This window comes from Corvus cornix, chromosome 10, assembly GCF_000738735.6.
Source record: "Corvus cornix cornix isolate S_Up_H32 chromosome 10, ASM73873v5, whole genome shotgun sequence".
Lineage (NCBI taxonomy): Eukaryota > Metazoa > Chordata > Aves > Passeriformes > Corvidae > Corvus > Corvus cornix.
In genome coordinates, this window is record NC_046340.1 from 3,002,184 (window position 1) to 3,027,205 (window position 25,022).

Consider the following 25,022-nt stretch of genomic DNA (forward strand, 5'->3'; position numbering starts at 1 on the left):
AGGAGAAGAAACAGATAAAGAATAATACTGATTTGTGGACTTGCTTGTTCTAGGAGGCAACAGGAGACCTGTTTTCACTAAGGGAAGAAGTTGTGTATGTTCTCACTATGAAAATCCATGCTGTTTTCTGTTTGTAGAAAAAACCAAAATTCTTTTCTTTTAAGGAAAAGAATTATTTATATAATCCATGAAACAGTAGTGAATATATAGCCTTATTTATTCTTTTAATTGTAGTTACTATTTCTCGGTTGTATTTGGGTCTCTCCATTCAACTGCAGTTCAGTACAGCCTGGTTTATTTCCAATAAACAGGCTGTACTGCAAGAGCTTAAAACACATTGCCACCCACCCCACTTGCAGCTGAATATAATGTGCTTTCCTTAACTGAAGCCCTCTTTGTTTTTCCTCTCCATTGTTTCAAAGGATTGGCTACAAGGCAGACCTTCAAATAGCAGTCAAATGTAAGTAAGCTTTCTACTAATGGAGCAATTTTATCACTCTGTATTTTGATCTGTTTTTCTTTTTGGTTGCCTTTGGCTATAGTGGTATTTAGTTGCGTTTAATGCAAAAAAAACCCCACCGAGTTTGAAATTTTTTTCCTAATAAATGACCAAATGTGTTCACAGGAATCATGGGATCATCATAGAATGTTTTGGGTTGAAAGGCTCTCCCAGCCTGTCTCTGGAACAGAGGGGCTCCAGCCCTTGGAGTATCTTTGTGGCCTCCTCTGGGCCCTCTCCAACAGGTCCTTCCTACCTTGGGGGCCCCAGAGATGGACACAGTGCTCCAGCTGGGGTCTCTCACAGCAGAGCAGAGGGGCAGAATCACCCCCCTCAACCTGCTGGTCACTCTTCTTGGATGCAGCCTAGGATTGGGTTGGCTCCCAGGCCTGCAGGGGCTCATGGGTGGGTGATGTTGAGCTCTCACCGTGCTTTGACAGGTTCGGTTTAGATTAATGGTGACACACGTTGAAGGGCAAAACATGAAAATGACTGTGTTGACACTTGGTGAGCAGCTCTCTTCCTGGTAAAGGTCTTTACTCAACCTTTCAAACTGTAACCACCTCTGCAATCGTGCAGACGTTTCTCTTGTTAACAATTACCCTCTGAGTTAACTCTTAAAGCCATTACCTTATTTATCTGATAACAGAAGGGTAAGCCGTTGTGAACAAGTTTTAATTAAAGCACCTCTGTGGGAACGAGCTCTTGTGATGCAAACTTTACATAATGTTGTGCATGACTTGGAGGTATTTAAAGTGTAGCTCTAAAAACACGAGATTACTTAACAGCTTTCCATTACTATTTTGTAATTAAGAAGCCTGTACTGCCCTTGAAAAATAGGATAACAGGATAAGAGTGGTACTGTGAGGTTAACAAGGTGACCTAGGATGGTGTGTCAAAAGCAGGGAATACAAAGTAAGTTTTGAAGATGACTTGTTTTTGTGGCATTTCACAGGCCATCGGAAGAAGATGCATTGAATGGTAAGTTTCCTTTCTGCTGTAAAGGTGAGGGATTTTTGTATATAACCAACTGCTTGGGTCTTGCATGACAATGTATTTAATTGATGGTAATTTGGAATTTAATGGACACACAATACTGCGATTTTTTTTTTTTTAATTTTTCATAAACCACATATCATTAAGCACTACAATTTTTATTTTTTTCCCCGAGGTACTAAAGATCTAAGTGCAATATTTAATTTTCTGCACAGCAGATGCTTTTCAAACTGTACTTACTTGGCAGTTGTTCTTTGCGTGTGGTATTTTAGTACATAAATTAGTGGCAAGAATATCTCTTTTTTTCTTCCTTTTTCTCCTTAATCTCTTTTCAGGCATTGCTTCTCCTTTCAAGCCCATCATGGATATCAATTACTATTACTCAGGTCAGTCCCTCTTATGAACTAATGTTTGTATTTTTATTGACACTTCTAAATCCTTAAACTTCAACAAATGCTGCAATTTTCCTCTAGCTGTAGAAAGAAATAACCTGATGAGATTATCACAGAGCATTCCATTCACTCCTGTGCCTCCAAGAGGTAAGAACTGTATTTCTTGTTGCTGGTTCACTGTGGTCTTTTGGGGAAGAAGAGAAAAGCAAACCTTATATGGAATTTGGTTTGATCATTCTAATATAGAAGGATCAAAGCAAAGTTCACAGTTTCTCACAGCAAGTGTGAAACTGAAGTCTTAATGAACTAAAAGAAGTCTAGGCTCTGTCTTAGAACACTCAAAATATATGTGAGTATGGCACCTTTTCTAGGACAACTCACTTGATTATGAAATGTAGATTTAATTATAGTTGTCCTCAGAAATGGTGTTACAGTGATGGTAGTATTGTACTAACAGTTTTATAACAAACTATTCTGGAAGGATCCCTTAAAGTTGTCTCCACTTGTATAAACTGTAAACAAACATTTGTTCAGTGTTAGTGCTGTTTGAGCAGTGTCATTAATAGGTCTAAATAGGAGGACAAATTTTGCATCTCTGTGAAAAGCTGGAGAGGGGTTGTCCTACTGGGCAGTTTAAACTTTTTGTTAATTCAGGATGTTTGTAATGACTTAATATTGCAACTTGTTGTAAGAAATCATAGGTTTTCAGTGCTTTTAATATTAAACTTGGAAAATCCAATTCAGTAATTCTTTTTGTGCTGCCACATAGGTGAACCGGTCACTGTGTATCGCCTTGAAGAAAGTTCTCCCAGCATCCTGAACAACAGCATGTCCTCCTGGTCACAACTGGGACTCTGTGCTAAAATTGAATTTTTAAGTAAAGAGGAGATGGGAGGAGGTTTACGTCGAGCTCTCAAAGTCGTCTGCACGTGGTCAGAATATGATATCCTGAAATCAGGACATCTCTATATCATCAAGTCTTTTCTTCCTGAAGTTGTCAATACTTGGTCAAGCATTTATAAGGAAGACACTGTGTTGCACTTGTGCTTGAGAGTAAGTTCTATCTTTGTCAATTATTAAACATGGACAGGCATTACATGTTGAACAGGAATCATTTTTCCACCTGTAAACTAGTATATACTTACTAGAGTAGAAAAAAAATGGTTACTCTGGGAATTCTGTATGAGCAGAAGGGATAAAAACTCTGCTCCAGAATGGGTTATTTAATCAAAGAGCTCAAACTCTTAAAATATAGACATCATTTAAAAAGCAAGTAATCTGTTGCCCTGTCTTGGGGGAACAGACACTGTTCCCACTGCGTGCTTGGCTCTCTGCTGTTCCCTGTTCTGTAATGCAGCTAATGGAGTGTGGGTTTGACTCACAGGAAATCCAGCAGCAGAGAGCAGCACAGAAGCTGACCTTTGCATTCAACCAGATGAAGCCCAAATCCATCCCATACTCTCCAAGGTGAGTGTGTTTAAGCTGCTGTTATGGTGCATGCTTTTGGCTCAGGGGGAGGCCTACAGGGTTGCTGGCAGATGCATCAAATATATGAAGATACTCACATGTGGATATTTGGAATATTGCTGTCAATGTGGCAAGCAGACTTGTCCTTGGCAGTATTTCCCACTGATACTTTCTGCACTGATTCTAATATACTGTAATCATCTAAATGGCTTTGTATAATGGTTTAAAAACCTTTAAATCGTTAGCAAATCAAATAAAAATCTAATAGTAATGATAGATCTGTCATTTATTTTGGAATTATATTCATTAAGTATGCTTTTTACTAGGTTCTTGGAAGTTTTCCTGTTATATTGCCACTCTGCTGGCCAGTGGTTTGCAGTTGAAGAGTGCATGACTGGAGAGTTTAGAAAATATAACAACAATAATGGTGATGAGATAATCCCAACTAACATGCTGGAGGAGGTTATGCTGGCTTTCAGCCACTGGACATACGAGTACACAAGAGGAGAATTGTTGGTACTAGATCTGCAAGGTAATGCCCTGACTTTGAAACTGGGGTTGGGGCCAAGGTGTATGCAGGTTTTTCTTTTGATAGCACTTTGCTAAGAATTTGTATTCCTGTAGTAAATAACAAGCATTATTTAGTGCTGCTTCTTCTAGTTAGTTTGAATCTATGATTTTCTTATTTAACCATACAATGATATAGATTGGAAAGGACTTCTAAGGTCGTCGAGTCCAACTTTACCCAGCACTGCCGAGTCCACCACACACCACGTCCCCAGGTGCCACCCCAAAACATCTTTTAAATCCTGCAGGGATGGTGCCTACACCACTTCCCTGGGCAGCTGTTCCAGTGCTTGGCAACCTTTTCAGTGAATAAATTTTACCTCATATCCAATCTCAACCTCCCCTGGTGCAACTTCAGGCCGTTTCCTTGTCCCATTGCTGGAGACCATCCCCCACTGGGCTACAGGGTCCTTTTAGGTAGTTCTAGACAGTGATAAGGTCTCCCCTGAGCCTCCTTTTCTCCAGGCTGAATGCCCCCAGCTCCCTCAGATGCTCCTCACAGGACCTGTTTTCCAGACCCTTCACCAGCTTTGTTGCTTTAATGTGGTCTTAAATCTTACAGCAACATGGAAAATATAAATATTTTATATATATATATACATCTTTTCCTAATGAAATGTGCCATAAAAAGATGCTATTTCTTGGCACATTTGTGCAGTACCAATGTGATAAGCTGGTTTTATCCTGAACTCTGTGCCAGGTATTCTGGCAGTGAGAACTGTATAGGAGGTTTTTCTCATGGGTGAAAACTCAAGATAGGAAATGCAAAAAATAGGTGGAAGAAATCTGAGAAGTACCAAGTGCTTGTTTAGGAGCAATTTTTTAAGGGTAGAGAATCACATATAGTTTGGGTTGGGTTTGTTGTGGGTTTTTTTCTCTTTTTATTTTTGGAGAAGCTGAGAAGTCATAGCTAAGGATTCCAAGGCTTTTTAATATTAATGTATTTATGTAATCAGAAATGTATCAGATTTAACTTTTTCTTCATGTGCTGTCTGAAGGTGTTGGTGAAAATTTGACAGATCCCTCTGTGATAAAAGCTGGGGAAAAAAGGTAAGGGTAAAGAAAGACTGAATATTATAAAATTTTCACTGGAAAGGGAAAACACATTTAAGTGATGTTTATGTGCACTTTATTTCTAAGGTCATATGATATGGTGTTTGGTCCGGCCAATTTGGGAGAGGATGCAATAAAAAACTTCAGAGCAAAGCACCACTGTAATTCCTGCTGCAGGAAACTGAAACTTCCTGGTAAGAGCTGCTGTATCCCTCCTCCTGAGACACCTATGTCATGAGATGTTCTATGAAACATAATGAAATAGTCAAGGCATGCTGTGAAAGTGGAACAAGTAATAAACAGCAGTTTTGTAATTTGACTCAAATAGCTCAAGAAATAGTAATCATTGTGACTTTGTTCTGTTTGTACAGATCTGAAGAGGAATGATTACACACCTGACAAGATCATATTTCCTCAGGACGATGCCCCTGAATTGACAATTCAGCCTGGAAGCTGCACCAAAGATTCCGATCCGGCCAATTCTATTCGGCTGATGCTCTGATGATGTGACCAACTCATGGCTTTGTTCAAACTTCATGGAACCTCACAAAGTTGTCACTTACCTTTCCCTCACTTTAATGGAAACGAAGACTTGGCAAAACAAGGATTACTGTCTTATAAGTGGAATTTTGGCTGGTCCATAATCTAAGGATTTTACGACTTGTGATAACCATCTACAGAGCAGCGTGGCAGCTGATCATTCTAAAGGTGGATGACAAGTATTTAAGATGTGTTTTTAAAGGGGCTTTTTAAGCAGAAAGTTTTATTTTTTATTTTATTTTGGTTTAGTGGAGGATTTTCTTCCTGTAGTCCTGTGGTGGGAAATATGCCTTCCACCAAAAGGATTTTGGTAGTTGATGTTTTAAGGTAAAGCATTTGTCTTTTTGGCATTTGTCTTACTGTCAATAAGCAAAACGAGGAGAAAGCACCTACCTCTGTAATGCCAGAGTATTCTTAGAGTGTTTTCGGAAGTGTTCCACTCATGTTTTCTCACCAGGTGTCTTTTAATCTGGCCTTTTGAAGAGGACAGAGCCAAATGAGGTGTATATAGGATGCAAATAGACTGAAGTTGAAGGTAGGAACTTGATCTGTTCCAAAAGAGAGAGAGTCTCCTGAATCAGGATTCTATCAGCTTCATGACTGTAAAGCTGGGCTTGGTTGTTTTTGTTTTGTGAAATAGAGCCTGAATTGTGCATAATGAAATTTCTTGTTTTACACATTTCAATTTTATCAAGTCACTGTCAAATAGTAACAAAGCCATGATAGACTGGTATAATCATATTTAATAGAAGAATTAGTTTGTGCTGGTCCAAATAAGTTGCCTTGTAAGAACACAAGTTGGAAGTGCTTTCCCTCGTACGTATGTAGTGACCGCTTCAGAAGTTCTGCCTTCCAAAGATCTCCTAAAATGAGTATATTGAAACCGAATGTACACATAACTTGTAAATGTATTTAAAATTGTGTAGAAAACATCTTTAATGTTATGTTATTTGTGGTACTTACTTATGAGAGACTAGGGTTGGATTAGCGTTGTGTAAAGTACGGGAGATTGCAATGCACCTTCATGCCAATAAAATGTAATTTAACTGTCCCAAATACTGTTGAGCATTCAGCAAGAAAAGAACCTGTTGTCCAACTGAAGTTTCATGCTGCGATTTTTTTTGTTACATAGGTACTAATTTGTAATTTTTAATTAAAAGGGCAGTATATAGCTCTATAAATTTTTTATTCAGTAGTGTATCTTATAGATACAGACCTAAGGCACGAACACAATAGTTGTTTAAATGGTGTTTTATGTTTGATGGGGAAAGGTAAAATGTTATAAGGATATAATACTGTATACATTTTGTATATCATTAAATCTTTAAAGAATCTAAAATAAATTTATTCTTGTTTACAGACTTCTGCTCTCCGTCTCAGTCTGAAAGGTTATTCTGGTGAACTTAAGTAACTCTTTATGCAGAAAAGTAGGATTTGCTGTGCTGGATCAAGGCAGTTGTTTGCCTTTGAGGTATCACAACTTTGGCCAACACCAGGAACTAGGGAGGTAAAAAAGTGAAAACTGTCATAGTTGTCAAACACATGTGAGGGGGTTAATGAGTTAATGAGTCAAAAATAGCTCTTCACAGTGTTTAATTAGGAGCTGCTTCTTAGATGCCTGATGGCATCTCCTCCTGTTGCTGGGAGGGAATGGGCAGATATTCGAGATGTACTTGCACCTTTCTAATGCCAAGTAACAGCAGCACCGAGTCTGTAACTGGCTCTGCAGATGGAGAGAGATTTCTAGAGGAGCCTCTGCTGTTTTGAAAATGTGACCAAATTCAGCGTATGAAAGAAGAAAAACATATTGAGAAAATTGTAAGTGAAAACTGGGAAGCTTTCTGTTTCTTGACAAATACTTAACTACGCACAGTTAATTTTAGCCATGTTATTGGTCTTCAGTGGTTCTGCTTGTGACTCATTTCTTAGCAAAATAAACAGATGTGACCACCTTGTGATGGGTGTGAGTGATCATGGGGAGTGTTTCTTCCGCTCAGTCTTGCAGTGACTCAGGCCTGAAGCTTTTCAAGACCAAAAGGGGAAAATGTGGTTGGGAAATGCCTGTAAGACTTGGAGTGGTTACCACCGTTCATATTTCTGTACATCTCCCTGGCATGAGCAGTAGCTTCCTCTGTGTGACTTACAGCTAGAATTACATGAGGAGTGTATGTCTAAACTGAGGGGGGAGAAATGTGTAACTTTCAGAAGAGATCTGATCCATACTTGCAGAAAAAATTATAAATGTCAAGTATCCTTCAGGGAAGGCATTGGAAAAGTGTGGTGGCAAAGGGAAAAAACAAGTTGGTTTGAAAAAAAAGTAGCCTGACTCTGGACAATGCCACATCCTGCTGATGTTGGGCAGTAGGAACATGAAGATTATTCCATGAAATTAAATTTGTTTGAGCACATCAAGTGTCACTCCTCTACTGAAACCTCATCAGTCTTGAAATGTTCTGTAAAAAGGGAGGAGTTGTGATCCTTTAGCTTTTAAATTTCCTTTAGATTACCAAAGAGGAGGAAAGCAGAAGCACTGGAACTTCTGATAACTATCTAAGAACTAAAGTATTGGCATATCTTCTTAGAACCTAGCTTTTAAATACAGGAATATAATTCAAACCTTCTCTAATTATTTTTTAGTGAAAATCTGAAATGCTTCAGTGACTTTCCTACTAGGAGAGTATTTAAAAGAGTATTTCTCATATAGGGAAATAAATAAGCTGCATAATTTAGACTTTTAATTAATCCACCAAAATCAGCATTGTTGACTGCTTTGTTGCAATATTTAGGTGGTGAAACATTTCAGAGAAAACCAATCCCAGATGCGTTGTGGCAAAACACACAACTGGGGAGCTTTTCTTCAGCTGCTGCTCAGTAGCCTTTTGATTTGGAAAAGGAGGGGTTTGGTTTTTAATCCTGCAACAGTGACTTCCTACACTTTAATTCTTTAATTCTTTTTTACACTAATGCCATAACTCTTAACACTGCAGGAATTTAGAGAGGGGAAAAGACTACAGCTGGAAACTTGGTAGTAACAGTTCATATTGAATGTTCCTAAAAGACCAGTTGGGAAAAAAATAGGATTTTTTTAACATGCAATAATGCCTCTGAAAAATGTTCTGGTGATTTAATCTTTCTTTTCACAATTAACAGTACTCCTTGCAAGTAATCCACTTTGTGGTGAGAGTAATGGGAAGTTCATTCTCAGCCCCAGAGCTTGCAGTTGGTAGCACTGATGTGGATTTGTGTAGAGTGTTACATTAAAATAGTGAGTCAAAGTCTTGATTCAGGTTCTGGAAAAAGTGGGAATGAACATATCCAGTTTCATTTACAAAACTAGAGCAGATTTTGAGTAGGGGCAGGGGGGAGGGTGTTGCTTTTGTGTCTCAGTTTGCAGATACCCAGTTTGGGAGATTAATAGCAGCAACAGCTGTCCCAGGAGTGCTGGAGACATCCTTTGCTTGAAGTTTAACAAGTAAGATGATTAGGGGGTTTTTAAAATCATTTCATGGGCCTCTTCTGTGGATACTTCCTAAGTTACCTGTTAAGTAGGGAAAAACTGCTGCTCTTCAGTGGCATATGGGATTCAGAGATGAACTCCGCTAATGTACCTAATTAAAAGCCACTTGTCTGCCATGCCTTTTTTTTCCCCCCCAGGAAAATCTTCAGAACACCAGGAAACGAATTCAGTATGATGGTTTGAGGTAGCTCCATCCTTTTATGGTCAACACCCTCGGTCACCCCTGCCCTTCCAGCAGATCATGGCAATAATAAATCCTAATACAAGTATGAGCAAACATGGATAAAGGTGTGTTGGGCCGAAGCTCTCTGCTCAGTGGAATGGGTGGGTGGCCCTCTCTTCCCCAGGTTTTCTGTTCTGGCTGGCACATGGAAGGAGATGGAGGCAGGTCCAGCCAGGTGTGTTCCCCTGCCCAACATAACCAAGTGACATCACAAGGGGACTGGGGCAGGAGCAGCCAAGGGGCCAGGATGGAACACAGGACGGAACACGGCTCATCTTTGCTCTACACAGGTTGCTGCAGGTTTAGAGTTCTCTGTCCTGCCTCAGAGAAGAACAGCAGCCTCTAAAAGAGACCAGCAACATCAGTGAGCACATGTGGGTGGTGTAGGGTCTGTGTTCACCCTCTTGACCGCCTGATTGGGGATGGGGACAGTTTGGTCCAGGACAGACTGGTGCAGCCAGAAAACAAACCTACTGAAATTTTCTTAACATGAATTAAGTAGCATTTTATAGCAAAAATCTGAGGAGCAACCTGTTTATAGTAGCATCTGAACTGCAACCTATGGCTTTAGAAAATAGGTAAGTACTGTGCCCCCGAGGAAAAGAAATACAATGTAATATGCGCCCTTTAGGGCAAAATGCTTAAGGATGGCTATTCACAGGTGACTGTTGTTTTTGAGTAATTATGTATGGAGTAAATGGAATTTTAGGAATAACTCTAAAAGCTCAGGTGTTTAAATAATACCTCTTAATGATGTATCTCACCATATGGGAAAGAGCTTAGTGTGGAAGATGAAGAGTTTTCACCACTATTGATCTGGTAAAAACAAATGTGAATGTAATTCTTAAAGAAGAAACCGTAGCATTTTAGATTTCCACTGTTGCAGATTTTTCTTGTAATAGGTGGAAGGATGGCATGGAGATGGAAGTATTCCCCCAAGGAACAGCTGGAGGATATGAGCAGCCAGCACCCGGGGCTCACGGGGCTGCAGAACCTGGAGAACACGTGCTACATGAACGCGGTGCTGCAGTGCCTCTGCAGCCTGACCCCCCTCGTGCAGTATTTCCTCTCAGGACGGTGGAACACAGCCCTGCATGAGTGAGTTGGTTTGTTCACAGCTCTGAGATTTTTCTGTTTGGCACTATTTTCCTTCCAAAGGATACGTGTTGCCATGGGGATGTCCAAGGCAGGCACCTGTCAGCTCCCTCCAGGCACTTCCAGTCAGATTGGCCACCAGCTGCTTTCCTTCTCCTTTGAGAGCCCAGCTTGTTTCCTTGCTGGGTCCCTCAGCATGATATTTTTTTGCCAGTTTGATGATGATTCCTACAACTTTCTGGGATCTGCAGAGTCCCTCAAGCCAAGTGACAGCTGTCAGAGCTGTACTGTGCCTGCATCTAAGTTTCTGTATTGTGCTCCTATTTGACACTGTTTTTTCATACTTCACCTGAAACTCTCCCCTTTTTTCCAAGGGAGACTGGGGAGTCTGCAACTGCCTTTGGCTGTTTAATATCCGATATGTGGCTTGGAGAGTTTGACTATGTTTCCCCTGAGGCTTTTCATTCTGTCTTTGGGAAGCGGTACCCAGCTTTTAGCAGGAGGACTCAGCATGATGCGCAGGAGTTTCTCATCTGTGTGCTGGATGACCTCCACGAGGCTTTCAAGGAGGTAAGAGCCCAGCTGTGGTGTTTTGGGAACTGCAGCTGTTTCCTCTGCATCTCATAACTTTGCATCCATGTAATAATTGCCTATCATCCTCTTCTAAACTCCATGATGGGGCCGCTAAGAACTGTCCTTTTCTACCTTTGTTTCATACCCATGTACACACAATTATTAATCTGCTTCTTGTCTAATGCTCCATCAAACTGCAGCCCCAACCTAAATGACAATGCTGTGTGTAGCTTCACTGTCCTAACCTCTCCCTCTCCTTGCTCCTTCCACACTTAATGTTGTTCCACTTTCTCCTCTGCCTGAAAACTTCATGTCTGCCATGCCCCCGTGTCTTTCTCCCCTCCAGAGCCACTGATGAAGAGCTTTTCAAGCAATTAACGCTGTCAAATGTCTGAATTGTTGTAAAGGAATCAATTATACTCTGCATGTATGAAACATCAAGTAAAGTAGCAGCATTTTAGAGCCAAGTTCTGTGGCAAGACTAACTCCTAACCTACTCAGGCAGTGGGCAGCAACTATTAAAACCCAGTGAAAGCACTTCTCAAACAGTTGCTTATCTACATTTTGGTTTTTTTCTTCTGTATAGCCAAGCCAAGGAAGACACAGCTCTGATGCAGGAGCAAGCACAGGGAGTGGCAGTGGCACATCTATTATAACAAAGCTATTTGAGGGACAGCTCAGTTACGGTATCAGGTGTCTGAAATGCAAAGCCCTCGCTGACAGACCCGAGAGCTTCACCGTCCTCTCCCTGCCCATCCCTTCCACCACAGTGTGCTCTCTGCAGGTACAACAGCCAATGCATTCCTGCTGGTTTCTGCTCCATGTGGGAGTAGTGGCTTAGACTAATAGGTGTTATTGGAAAGGGGTTTAGTTACTTTGGTCTCCTGGGCACTGATGCATAGTCTTGGATCTGGTCCTTAGGGAAGCGGGGTTTCTTTACTGCCCTCAGAACCATGGAGGCTGGTAAGGTTACAGGAGCAATGCTCACAAGTTGCCAAGGGATGAGGGATGTTAGTATCATTTAATAGCAGCCATGAGGGTTTCTTTCACTCATCCAAGTATTTCCCCCTTGGGAGGAGAAAGGAAGCCAATCTTGGCTGCTTTGTCTTGCAAATGTATTTGTAATGCGAGCTCTGAAGAGACCTCTCCCTACAGCAAATCCATCTCTTTGCTTAGCACCTACAGGGGTGGAGGGAGATGTGTTTGATCGAGTGGGTTTTTTTTCCTCCTTTGACAGGACTGCCTGGAATGCTTTTTTCAGCCAGACACACTGACTCGGAATAACCAGATCCACTGCTACTGGTGTGGAGGCAACCAAGATGCAACAGTAAAGGCCTCCATAACCAAGGCACCACAGATCATTATTTTTCACCTGAAGAGGTATAGTCTAAGTGGGGTAGGATATAGTCAGTTCCTGGGTAATGTGAGACATGAAGAACAGTCATTAGTGTTTGCCTGAAACAAATCACTGCAAATAAGTGGGTTTAGTACTTTAGATACCTGAAAGCTAAATGGGGATTTACAGAAATACAGCTGTCAAACATGCAAGCTGCATTCCTGAATTCTTATGCACAGTGTTCTGCCTTACTGTGTACTGCAGCCCACCAAATTTCTCCCTATACTTGGGATCTGCTCTCCAGAGGGAACAAAAACTCCACCAAGCAGTGACTGAGTACAGCCCAGTGCAGTGGCTCATACAGTCCCTGTATGATCCCTGTGAATCAGCTCCTGTGGCGAGTGGGAGAACTTGTGGCTTGGGTTCCAAGAGCAGGAGTGACGTTTTGCTTGCCATTACTGCAGTTGAGACACTCTGGTTTTATCCCTTTACTAAATCAGGCTTAAACAGAGTGGTGCATCTGCAAAGGAGCAGCTGGGTTAGCAGACTTCACTAGCCACACATAGCCAGATGCTGAATTTATTCTAAAGAATTTTTTTCTTAACTTTCCACCTGTAAAGAAAACTACTCTGGGGTGATTTGGCTTCCCAGAACGATGTTATCTGAAGTTATTATTTAATTTTCCGTTCAGCATCTGCTTTTCTCAACATTCTCAAAGGACATATGGTCCCCAGCTGCAGCTCTTGGCCACACTGTAAATGTTTAAAAGTGCAGTGATGTACTCAAAGTTACAGAGGGAAGAGGGATGGAGTCTGGCATGAGAGAAGAGCTGTCAATGGCACTGCAGTCTAGTCCAAAATGTTAAGGACACAGAGAGAGTGATGCAAAGATTTGACTTCAGGCTTTGACTGAAGGATCAGGAAGCAAGAGCTTTGCTTTTCTTGCTGGACATCTCATGTGGGTTTAGAGCATTTCCTGTCAGTTTACTGAAATACACAACATTAATAGAGATCTTTCTTTCAAATGCTGGGTAGTCAGTTGTTGGTTTTCCCTCCTCCTAGGAAAGTCAGTTAAGCAACCACCACAATGAAAACAGGAGTTGAGAATCATTTAAAATCGTTCAAAATTTCATTTCAGGTTTGCCTGGCAGGACAAGCACAGAAGGAAACTCTCAACCACTGTCTGCTACCCGTTCAGGGATCTGGATCTCTCTCCCTACTCCACAGTGTCTTGCAACAAAGCAGAGTACAGCTTGTGTGCTGTAGTGGTAAGCTTTGCCTTTCCTGCTTTTATTGGGAATGCCTTGCCTCATGGAGCAGATGAAGCCTGTGTTGGTTTGGACTTCATGTATGATTTATATTTTAATATGTGTTTTGTTGTATGCCTTTTTTTACCTGCCATGGACATAGTCCAGTACCAGTATGTAACTAAAGGAGAGAGAAGTAATTTCCCCTTCTTCCCCAACATCCCAATTTTAAAAGAATGCACTCCTGGCACGTAATGCCTCCTCAGAATAAATTCACAGGCTGATCCTGCATGAATCCTGTTTTTAAATGAGGACATGGCTCACAACAAGTGGGACCCTCTTATAGTGACCTGTATCAGGGCTAATAGTTGGGTTGCAAATGTAATTGCAAAATAAATAAGCATAATCATCATCCATTTACTCTGTTTGAAAGAATTTATTTGAATTAACATCCCCTGCTGTAAGCCAAAAGGGGCTAGAACCCTCTCTCCCATCTTTTCCAAGTGCATACATAAAACGATTGCCAGTTCCTAGCTTTGCCTGTAAGGAGACAGAACAGGACTCTGGTTTTAACAGACTGTGTTGTTTGTTGCAGAACCACGCTGGAGATCTGGATTATGGCCACTACACGGCCTTCTGCAAGCACTCAGTCACCAAACACTGGTACAGCTTTGATGATGCACATGTCACCAAGATCCCAGACTCTGCAGTGCAGGCTGACACAGCTTACCTCCTCTTCTACACCTCCCAAGGCTATTGAGACTCTGTTAGTCCTTGAAAACCAACACTGAGTAGGGCAGCAACTAGAATTCACCAGCAGCGTTAACCAACTCCTGGTTCATCAATAAACTAGAGCATGTGCACTACTGGTCAGCTGTTGTGGTCTTTCAGGAAGTGATTCCTAGAAAGGACAGCTACAGCCTCTAAGCCATGAAGGAACGGGCGTCCACTCCATGTGCACAAGGGCCGAGGGTTGTTTTCCATGACAACCCCCTTGCAGCTCTCAAAGGAACACAGATGTTGAGCATACAGATGCACTCACCTGGAAGTTCTTGTTTTTCTGCTGGTTAAGTATAGTAGGTTGTTCTAAGCTGCCTTTCAGGAACTAACAGAAGGATACCAAAGTGAAAGCACACAACCAGACCAAACTGTGTTTCAGGAGAGAGCAGAGGATGGAGTGACCATTAATATATAAGAAAGAAAAAGGCATTGTTCTACTGCTGTCATTTTTGTTCCTCTAGCACTTCATACTTGTTTGCAGCTTGTAAGCTTCTGGAAAGCAATCAATATTGGTCTTCATTCCATCAGCAAGACAGACACAGACAGGTAAAGCTCAGAATGTAAGATGTAAGACTTTTGAATGCCAGACTAATCAGAAACAGAAAACTAACCCAAATCCAGAGCAGGGAAATAATGTAAGATGCAACTAGAAGAAATTTTTAAACTAATCAGCTCTGTGCAAAATAGTATATATATTTTTTTCATCTGGAGAAACTTGAAACTCTGTGAATATGATTCAGACTGTTATTATGTACAGTCCTGATCATTACATAAGCTGAGAATGAAAAACCAAACCCAAACATACATTTAACAGGATATATTTTTAAATAATTTCTTCATTGTTTTTAATGCATGTGTACATGAAAATTTATATTAAAAAATTAAAAAGGAAAATCTTGTTTGTTTAGAATAACTCTGAAGTGCACAAATATTGACAAAAGCTAACAGAAAAAATAATACAGCTCTGCTTTTTTGTTAAGTAGTGTTGCAATTACTTAGAGCTGGCAAATAAACGCAATCCTCTGAGTTTTAGAGATTCTCACAAAAAGGACAACATTTTATTATATACATAATTCTGATGTGCAAGTATGCAATCAATATGTACACTTACATTCCTAACTGTTTACATCGTTCTAGAGTATTCACAGTAGAATCAAGCTTAAGGTTAGAAATGTGAAAAGGCCATTAACAGTGAAAGAAAAAATAAACCAAGATATGCCTTGGGATTTTAAGACACTTTAAACTACTTGTTAATAGATTTCAGATGACTAAGCTAGAATTTAATTTTGGAGCAGACTAAAAATATAGTTCTTTTTTAAATAAACAGTAATGCAAGTATGCTTGTAAATGGTTTCACAGATGGCAGTATGACCACAAGCGTTACCCATCAGTCTCTGATTGTTAAGCACTGCTACGGGCCCCAGCGAGCCCTGCTGGCAGACACCCTGCTGCAGCCCTCCCACACCTCCAAGTGACTATGTCTGCTGTAGTTTTGCATATTTATATGCATTCCCAGGCCTACTTTGCTCCTGAAGAAAGAAAAACCAGTTTCCTTAACCCGCATTCCTTTACGTGGCCATATCCACTGCTCGCTGTTCATAGGAAGTATAAAAGAGAATGTAAGCAGCTGAGGACTTCACCGAGGATGCTGAGATCTCAGACACTTCATGGTCATCAAACTTAAACCAGCGCTGTTTTGAAGCATTTTTGCAGTAGGCTGTGTAGTGCCCCCCGTCCAGCCCACCGTAATGATTCTGTGAACGTAAGGCAAGAATTAGTGGCCTCAAGAGCTGCCATTTCTTCCCTGGTTGGGAAATAATCTAGAACGTCATACCAATCCTTCTTTCTAGAACACAACTTAGTCTGCAACTAGAACGCAGCCTGGAAACCTGACTGACTCACACAGGCTAGCCTGAGTCCTAGCATAAAGTGCAGCTGCATTTTGAAATGTGACGTGGTTACTCACCGATACTGAGAACAGATTGTATCTCTTCAAGGAAGTCTTTGGACCAATAACATACTGTGACAGGTCAAGAGTTTCCAATGGAAAATCTACAGAAGTTTGAAGCTTTTGTTTCCATCTTCCATCATAGGAAAAGCTAGAGAATTAAAAAGCATCATTAAAAGTTACGGGTTGTTCACAAGCTCTTTAAGAGTATTAAGCATGTTTGTTTTCCCTGGTTTTGACCAGGATGTGATCTCAACTAAAGCCCCTAGTTTGTTAATGCTTGCCCATGTGTCTCCTAGCACAAATAACAAGAGGTCACTTGTAAAAGAAGCATCAGATGAAAATAAAAGTCTTGCAACATTACAACTGCTAATATATTGGTAACTTTCTCCAAGTAAAAATGGTCAGCTATGGCCCTGGAACAATCCAGCTCCATCAAAGCCTGATCATTTCATCCTAAGTAATATTCACCAATCACCATTTCCTTACCGTTTCAAGTGCACAAGAAGAACAGGTGGTAATTTCCAAATTTCTATTTTTTTTGAAGAATCCCTTCGAGTTTTGCAATGGCTACAGTAAAATCTGTTGTTATCAGTGAGCTTTTCTTCTTTGGAGAACAATCTAAGGCATTCCTAAAACAAAATGCAGAGATTGTGAATGGCAGGCATTTATGGAAGTATAGTAAAAATGTTTGTTTTCTGTTTGGTTATTAATCTGCATCAGTTAACCTGCATCCTACATTTCACAAAAATGAGGAAAAGTGACTTAAATCTACGTGTGGAAGCAAATTTTTCTGCAGAAATTAATCAGAGTCCTTCAAAATATACAGACAGTATTTTAAATCCACAGAATACTTACATTGTGACCTACCAAAACAACTAATATACATGCTGCTATTGCAGGTATGGTATCTCCATCCTGCTTCTAATTTAAAACTTTTAAGGGATGACCTATTTCTTTAAACTTTAGAAGAATTAAAATATAATGCAGACTCAGATCTGTTCATGTTTTGGGTTAGTGTAAATTAAGCGGAACATTGACCAACCCCTCCAACCAGAGGGTGAGCAGAAGCAGCATCAGAATGGAGTGCCAGAGGAATGTTTTCACTCCAGGAGCTGTTTCGCTCTAGTTGCCCATACCTGCAGAGTACATTTGCTGGAGGAGGCAAGTGGTAATGACAGATACATGAAAGCCTCGAAGGTTCGGGACCTCTTGTGACACGTCAGACACTGCACGGTGGATTTGAACTGGCCTTGGAAGAGTGCCACAATAATGGACTCGTTGAGCTGTTTGTGTTTGTGCCAGGCTATTTCTGCTGCACTCGAGTCGTCAAGGTGATCATTATTTTCTTCCTTGTATCTTTTCCTGTTGTCAGCCTGGAGAGCAGAAATTTAAATACCATAGCAATATATTAACATATATATAAATAAGAAGTCTCATCTATAGGCAAGAGTAAGACTGAATATTTGCAAGAATATTTAAACATGTCAGTGTAGCCATCCAGTTCTTATCTAGTGAGGCTTCTTCTGTGACTCCCTCCAGTACCTTACACTGTTTCATACTGAATTCCTACCTTAATTCTGAATACTCATACTTCTTTCTAGACACGGTTGCAATAACATTATCTTCTTATGGTATAAGAAGGCATTTTAAAAATTTATTTCTCGTGATCATCTGACAGATATATAATTTAAGTGTATTGCTTACTTTATTTAGGTCTTCATGCAAGCCATCCATTAGAAAGAGAAGCAGTTCTTGGGAGTCCTGTTGGCTATATCCTGCAAATTGGTCATTAATCTTCCCAATTGTAATTTTGAAGTCTTTTGGACTGATATATTTATACTGTCCTGCCCATAAAGCTTTCATTATTACACCAAACTCTTCAGCCACTTCACCTTTATGCCCCAGGAAATTTGACCTATATAATAAAAGACAAAAAAAAATTGGAGCCATTCAAGTAACTGGTTTTTAATATAAATGTTTTTAATTTAAGGCATAATCCCAATTCTAAAATAGTTTCTTTAGACTAAGGAAAACTGGCTGTTAGACTGAGTTAAATTTTCATCTATGTCAGCACTGTAGTTTGGTTCCATATTCAAGATGGAAGGTACAGTTGTTTTCAGCATGTTTTGTAAACTGCTTGAATATTCATTTTGGTTTTAGGAGACTCTAGTACCCATGTATTTATGAATGTGGTGACCATAATTTAACTATCATTGTCCAGTAAAACCTATTTAGTAGACCACATAAACTTTGAAAATGTTAAGACACCTAAAAGTTACTATTTGTCTCCTACTTAAAAAAACAAACACTCCACTAAGTGATCTTCTTGCATTGGCAAGTATAAAGGCAGATGAGAGATTGTTACCTGTTAATATCAGCTTGATACAAGTTCCTGTTGAAATACTCAGCCAGGTGAGGTGCATTGCACAGACACTGTAATATGGAATTCATGTAGCAAGTGTTCCCTAGATTACGAAGTCCTGTCAGAGCTGGTCCTGATCCCCCAAACACAGGATTAAGATTCCGAATCTGTGATGCAGAGAGTCTGGAAATTTCTGCTTTAGTGTAACAGGCAGGTCTATAAGCAAGAAATTATTTTTTAGGAGTCTCAAACTTGACAAGGTTGTGCATATAAACCAACAGACACCCCACCTCACCCCACCACCCACAGGGATGGGACCATCCTGGCACCAAATACCATCATTTAGGGTATTCAAAACCAGCCAATGCAATAGTGAGAAATCCATATACACTGGTCTATGATGAGGCTGAGTTTCAGGCACCATCACTTGTGAGATTCATGGGGTTTTTTTTTGCTTTATTTCTTTAATTCACAGATGAGGAATACAGTTTAAAATCTGAAAACTTGGCTTTTCACACTGTTAGAAGATAGTCATTTAGTATGTTAATACAAATAACAGAACTTAAAGCAACTGTCATCCAATTAATAGACTGTGACCTCTGAAATTCCTGCTAATACATAACTATTATATTGATTTCTCAAAGATAACTGCTCTATACATTGAACTTTCAGCAATGAAATTTCAGTCTAGTACTCTTGCATCCTTTCAAACCCACTTAGGAAATATTAATGAATCAGTTGGTTAAACACAAAGTCCTATGCGCTGTCATACTGCCTGAGTTGTGATCTAACTTATCAAACATACTTATTGTCACGATTGACTGCAGGAGTGACAGGAATTCTTTTCTTCTCTTCCTCCTGAATGGCTTGGGTTATATCTGGGGAAGAGTAGGAGCGCTTCAGCTTGGAGTGTTCTCTCTCCCGTTCAACAGTCACCTTTGGCTTGGCTTTCCGAGTTGGAGGGGTTGATGGAGGAGTGGACGAAGGAGCCATTTCTGGTGGGTACATCTGAACAGTGTTCGTTGGCGAGTGATAGTAACGATAGGTTCCAGTGATATCATCCAGGAACTTGGGGAAAAAAACCCAAATAGCTTCAAACCCAAGTGAAAATCCATCATTAACTTACCTATTTATAAATTACTATGAGAACAGCAAGTGAGTTTTTCAGACATTGGGATGTTAACAGTTGTGACTGGCCTCAATGTTCAATGGATTCAATTTAGTAGAAGGGAGCACTTTCACCGAAATGCCTATTAAACAGCAACTACTTAATACCAGGAACAGCAGATGAACTGTCCTAGTTTCATTACAAATAATATTAAAATTCAGAAAGTAACTGTGTGAAAGTTAAAGGGGAGTAAAAAAATAATGAAACAAGATCTAACTTAGAAATAAGACACAGGACAAATGCAGGACAAAACTACAAAAGACAATTTGATTTTCATATCAGAAGAGGAGTTACCTTTACCCAACCTGCAGGCAGCCCTGGGACTATCCTTCCCATTTCCTCACTTCGTGCTCTCATTAATGGCTCCCGCTGGGACTAATAAACAAAGAGAAAAGTAAGGTATGTACAGTTACCTATGCAGAGCAACAAGCTGCCTGTGACTTCTCTATGGAGTTAGATGATTCAGTGCAAACAGTACAATAAATCCTTGATTACAGACAGAAATACAATGTATTGTAATGGTAATTTAGTATTTTCTATCACTCAATCTAAATAAAACCCATTTGTTGACACATTCCAGAAAAAACCAAAAAACAAACCAACCATTCAGTCTCATTAAAGTCTCAAAACTTTTTTTTCCCTGGAGAATCAGGAAATAATAGGAGTATGTGCTTCTGTTAAACACATATGGCTGAGCTTTTTTCCCTCTCAAAGTAGCACTTGAAGGTGTAGGCATGAGATGACAAATGCATGGAGAATGCTGGTTAATGCCACCAGAATCACATCAAGACTTCTAATGAAAGGTTCAAGTATTTTTTCATATAAATATGACAAATGAAAAAAAGCAAATGAACACTGTAAACATGGCATAGTCTTTTCTTAAGATGATGACTTTAAAAATGGCAATGAGGTGGAATTTAACATAATAATCATAAAGCATCTGTGCTTGATTATTTTGGCTACATACAATACATTTGTATTTACTTTAAGTGTTTCAGTATCTTGTTCAGAATCCTCTCTAAGGGGTCCTGGCTTTTGAGCTCCACTGTCTGGTTGTCCTTTAACCCCCGTTTGCTGCAAAAGATTTTGAGAGAAGGCTTCAATTTCCATCTGGCATGTCAGTAAAGAATGCTGATAAAGCAGAGTTATACTTTCTTTTTTGGTTGTTAAATGCATGTACCACAACAAAGTGGTTAAAGCAGGTAAAAGTTTTTATTCTTTCTATATACTATAGGCAATTCACTGGAATAGTTTTTGAAACTGAATGTTGTATTGCAATTTGTTCAGAAATAAAGTGCTGAAGTTTCACTGTTTTCCACCCTAAAAGTTGTGGGGTTTACAATTTGTTGTTAAATTTCAGGCTTTTTTTCCCTTTTACTCCTGACTGGTCAAACCTCTCCATGGAAAAGGCAAACAGTGAAGCCAACATGAATTTGATCACAGGCCATCATTTTGGGATTATGTGAAGTTGCTCTGTCACTCAAAAGCTCATGAATGACTGTGCTAAGTTTGCACAGGAAGATTTATTCTGGCTTTCTTTTGCATTTGGATTAAACAAGCATCAGAATTTGATCAAATAACAACTGCAATTAGAAAAGCAGAGAAAAATATCCTAATGCATGTTCTTGAGAAGTGCTTTTAAAGACATCCGTTCCATTGTTAACTCAGCTTCACAAGTGGCTCCTGTTTTATGATCAGATGATTTGTACATTGAGAAATTTTGCAATTTTTTTCAAGAATGAGGAAAGAAAGAACTGTGACACTCCTCCCTTCCCCCCAAGATCTGGAACTGGACCATTTTCAGCAAAAATCCTAGATGAGGGTGTTGCTTTGCTCCTGTGCCAGGCTACAAAATCCTGTTCTGTCAGCTTTGCTACAGCTGGGGGCACTAAAGGGTTCCTTATGACACCATTGTGTCCCTAACATCACACACAGCACCGAGCTGGTACAAGAGATAAAATACCACCAGGCTTCTATTTTTGAAACAGAGGGTTGCAGTCTATGAACCATCATCCCTTCTAGCTCCATGTGAGTGGGAAGTTTTATTATCCTGTGGGGATTTCATGCTGCCCACCTACAAGAAAGAAACAAGCTTGTCTTGGAAAAAAAAAAAATCTATTTGTGTCTTGGTTTTAACTCTCTCCTCTACTTTTATGTAAAAAACGGTCTAAATAAACATCCAATTATGTATTTCAAATTTCTAGATTAAATCTAGACTATTCAGGATGATTTAAGTGCATAACTACTTCACATTTGACAATTATTTTCTTTTTTACTAACCTTGCCTGGAACAGTCACAAAGGTCTGAGATGCATCACCCAGTGCCCGTTTCTGTGTTTCTGGTGTTCGAGTTCCCTTTTCTCTTTCTTCCATGGATATTTTGTCAAACTCAATCCTTTTTGCACCAATGTTTTCTGGTTCATTTTTATTCTGCTTTTTTGCTTCTACTGCTTCTCTGTGTGCTCTTTCTTGTTCTTTTTCCTCCTGTTCTCTTTTTATTTGTTCATCCCTCTCCTTCTGCTCTCTGTCCTCTTTGGATTGCTGTAGCTTTTCTTTGTGTTCCTTTTCCTTCTGTTCTTCTTTTGCTTTTTGTTCTTGTTTTTCTTTTTCTTTTCGTTCTTGTTCCTCTTTTTCTCTCTTGAGCCTCTCTTTCTGTTCCTGTTGTTGCCTCTCCCGCAGTTCCTTTTCCCTCCTGTTTTTCTCCAACAAAGCAGCAGTTTCCGCATGGACCCGGCTTTTTTCTTCTTCTGTCAGAGCACTCCTTGCATCACGCACGGGCTTTGTGGAGCGGTCTGGAACTATTCTTCCATTCTCACCAGACTGGCTGTCACTGACTGTACTTGGAGGCTTTGCTCTGTTATCATCAAGGATTTTTAGTGAAGGCTTTTTAGTACGATCCACCTGTAACACAGGGGCAGAACACAGAGTGTAGAACAACAATTCGCCACAGCTACTGCTGCTCCCTTAGCTAAGCTCTTCCTAAGTGAGGTTTATAAGAGAATAAAGATGATATGCAGTTGACTTCTGCCAGAGAGAGTGATGTTTCAATTTCATTGAATCTGCTCATTCAAACTGCTTGTGAGTAAAATTAGGTACTCATTCCAGATGTGAACTACTAAACAAGCCCTAGAGAACTGTAAGGACAGCGTTATGCACTGATTACCACAACCCTTCATTTCCGAACTTTCAAAGATGAACATCTTAGGGCAATCAGGCAGCCTAATTTGGGCTTGGCTCTCTCAATCATGTGACAAAGCACATGCTTAAGGCAGATCTGCTTGATGGGAAGGGGTATTTAAGAATGGCTTATGTTCAGATCTAGGACAGTAAGTTGTTTTTGATACTGAAGTGAATGGTCTGAAGAAATAAAAGCTCATCTGGTCCAGGGACAAACAGAAATAAGGTCTTTAAGGGTCTCTTGAATGAAATCTATATTAAAAGCTGTATCTAGAAGGGTAAAAGTGGAGAGCTTTTAGACTTGTCTCCTAGGGAAAGTATTATTTTAGTGTAAGAACTCTACAAAGCTGTCTTTACGAAGTTTTATTCACATAAAAGGAAGAAACAAATTCCTATACTTTCACTACTGGGCCAAGAGTGACAAAGCACCTAAATATTTTATTATTTGAAGGAAGATACCGTGACTGGAAATCAGACCTGTGGAATAACCAAGATAAGCCACGGCTTAACTGTCCTCTCTGTATTTCATCTCATGTGCTTTAACTAGAAAGCTTGCTTATAAACTTTCTGAATTAATGATCAATTGCTGTTCTTAAATTTCTCATGTGCTCATGCAGAAACATTAATGAGAAGTTCTGCTATTCTGTTAAGTGTATTTAGTTTCATAGAATTCTGTAGATCAGTTACCACAACTCCACAGACCACCAATAGTCTCTGTACCAATATACTTGTGTACAAGGCTTAAACAAATGTATTGAGTATGTTTGCTTGTGGATTTGGAGTTCTGGGTGTGGTGGGTCTCTAACAGATTAACTATTTACTAACTGAAAAAAAGGAACAGGTAAAAAAAGCTTACCTCAGGGATACTTCTTGTGCTCAACACTGGATTAACTACAAATGAACTGTCAGATTTGGGAACAGCAGCATCCTGTATGTTTGGTTTATTAAGTGATTTTAATCTCTCTTCCAAATTATCTCCCATTTCTTCATTTTCAATTGTTTCTGTTGGACATGGCTTTACAGCAACAACAGGTGGCACAGGAGCTGGCTCTTCCAGAGATGGATATGTAAAATCCACTGCAGAAGGGGGAGAATGGGAGGGAACTGTAAGAGAGTTCTCAAAACAAAACTACAAAAGCAAAATATACGTCCACATTCCAACCCAAAATTTAGTTTTTAGCCAGAGCAAGACTTTCCTAAAAACACCTGAATGAATTAAGGACTCATCCAATAACTACAAATGCTTGGTGGGGTGTCATCCTTTATACTTACAAGAAACAGTCACTGCTTCAGTCCTGCCATGTTGGGGTGGAGTTACTCTAGCATTTGTTGTATACTGGGGAAAACAAAGGAGCCAGTTTTCATAACCTCCCTCTAGAATTAAAGGCTCATTCTGCAGTATGGTTTTGCTTTCCCACTGTATGGAGAAAAAAAAGTTTAAAGTTAATTGATTTTTAAAAATAGAAAGGAAACTTTTACAGCTTCATAGTGTTGTTGAAATTTCTGTGCGTAGTCATTAAATTGAGAGATTGTTTTTGAGATTTTTAAACAAGAATTAAAGAGGTTGCAAAAATATGGATCCTCTTGGTGTTTGGAGAATAACCAGCACAGTTGGGTTCCTGGCTCTGCCTGCAACAGGGTGTGAATATTTCCAGTACAGAAAGAACCACTTACTGCTACTTCATATAACAATCCTCCATGCAGAAAAGTATTTTTATTACAATATTTGCTTCAGTTTCTTATCTGGTATGTTTGCTGAGGAATTAGTGATTTAGAAAGCATAATATTAACTTTTTGAAACCCCTTGAGAGTTCAGGCTTCAGACTGCCCTCCTCCTGATGTCCTCAGTATGAGTACATGAACAAGACACAGGGTTTAGAAAATATTTGGTAAAGCAATAAACAGGGAGAACTGCCTGAGCTATCTCTAACCCCAGTCCTGAATGCCAAGGTAACAAAGATTTGCAGTCCTTCACAAGAACCACCTCTTATTAGAGAGGAGGGACAACACAGCCATACTGAGACTGACTTGAAAATGTTGGGCATTTGCTCACTGTGGAGTCTATAAGCTTCCTGCACTG

At 39.8% G+C, this 25,022-nt stretch overlaps 3 protein-coding genes across 6 annotated transcripts in view; 2 read left to right on the plus strand and 1 right to left on the minus strand.

The window, feature by feature from the left end:
• TRPM7 (transient receptor potential cation channel subfamily M member 7) overlaps window positions 1–6,875 on the plus strand; it is a 52,693-nt gene extending 45,818 nt beyond the window's left edge. The window contains exons 31-40 of one of the 2 annotated variants that reach the window (XM_039557650.1): window positions 423–460; window positions 1,455–1,480; window positions 1,831–1,881; window positions 1,969–2,034; window positions 2,657–2,940; window positions 3,272–3,354; window positions 3,681–3,886; window positions 4,920–4,971; window positions 5,062–5,168; window positions 5,346–6,875. In XM_039557650.1, coding sequence (XP_039413584.1) covers window positions 423–460; window positions 1,455–1,480; window positions 1,831–1,881; window positions 1,969–2,034; window positions 2,657–2,940; window positions 3,272–3,354; window positions 3,681–3,886; window positions 4,920–4,971; window positions 5,062–5,168; window positions 5,346–5,476 — 1,044 coding nt within the window. In that variant the 3' untranslated portion in view covers window positions 5,477–6,875. The other variant, XM_039557651.1, reaches the window with a different exon arrangement.
• The window catches only part of USP8 (ubiquitin specific peptidase 8), a 38,618-nt gene that overhangs the window by 1,638 nt on the left and 11,958 nt on the right, over window positions 1–25,022 (minus strand). The window contains exons 9-20 of one of the 3 annotated variants that reach the window (XM_010391126.4): window positions 24,215–24,359; window positions 23,799–24,019; window positions 22,046–22,666; window positions 20,750–20,839; window positions 20,060–20,140; window positions 19,403–19,665; window positions 18,601–18,813; window positions 17,940–18,150; window positions 17,372–17,608; window positions 16,722–16,864; window positions 16,251–16,383; window positions 13,921–16,038 (exon numbers count right to left, since the gene is read on the minus strand). In XM_010391126.4, the coding sequence (XP_010389428.1) occupies window positions 15,853–16,038; window positions 16,251–16,383; window positions 16,722–16,864; window positions 17,372–17,608; window positions 17,940–18,150; window positions 18,601–18,813; window positions 19,403–19,665; window positions 20,060–20,140; window positions 20,750–20,839; window positions 22,046–22,666; window positions 23,799–24,019; window positions 24,215–24,359 (2,544 nt within the window). In that variant the 3' untranslated portion in view covers window positions 13,921–15,852. Of the gene's footprint in view, window positions 1–13,920; window positions 16,039–16,250; window positions 16,384–16,721; window positions 16,865–17,371; window positions 17,609–17,939; window positions 18,151–18,600; window positions 18,814–19,402; window positions 19,666–20,059; window positions 20,141–20,749; window positions 20,840–22,045; window positions 22,667–23,798; window positions 24,020–24,214; window positions 24,360–25,022 lie in introns of those variants that run through there. The other 2 variants (XM_019280850.3, XM_010391127.4) reach the window with 2 other exon arrangements.
• Window positions 10,103–14,621, plus strand: USP50 (ubiquitin specific peptidase 50). The gene is made up of 6 exons (XM_010391125.4): window positions 10,103–10,352; window positions 10,724–10,919; window positions 11,509–11,706; window positions 12,160–12,302; window positions 13,396–13,525; window positions 14,100–14,621. The coding sequence occupies exons 1-6, from the start codon at window positions 10,165–10,167 to the stop codon at window positions 14,262–14,264; spliced, it is 1,020 nt and encodes a 339-aa protein (XP_010389427.2). The 5' UTR covers window positions 10,103–10,164; the 3' UTR covers window positions 14,265–14,621.

Bases quoted from the DNA above. Each gene is read 5' to 3' on its own strand.
- USP50 (XM_010391125.4), top strand. From the start codon at position 10,165: ATGGCATGGAGATGGAAGTATTCCCCCAAGGAACAGCTGGAGGATATG. The intron at 10,920-11,508 runs GTAAGAGCCCAG...TCTTCTGTATAG, and splicing joins TCCACGAGGCTTTCAAGGAG to CCAAGCCAAGGAAGACACAG. The intron at 13,526-14,099 runs GTAAGCTTTGCC...TGTTTGTTGCAG, and splicing joins ACAGCTTGTGTGCTGTAGTG to AACCACGCTGGAGATCTGGA.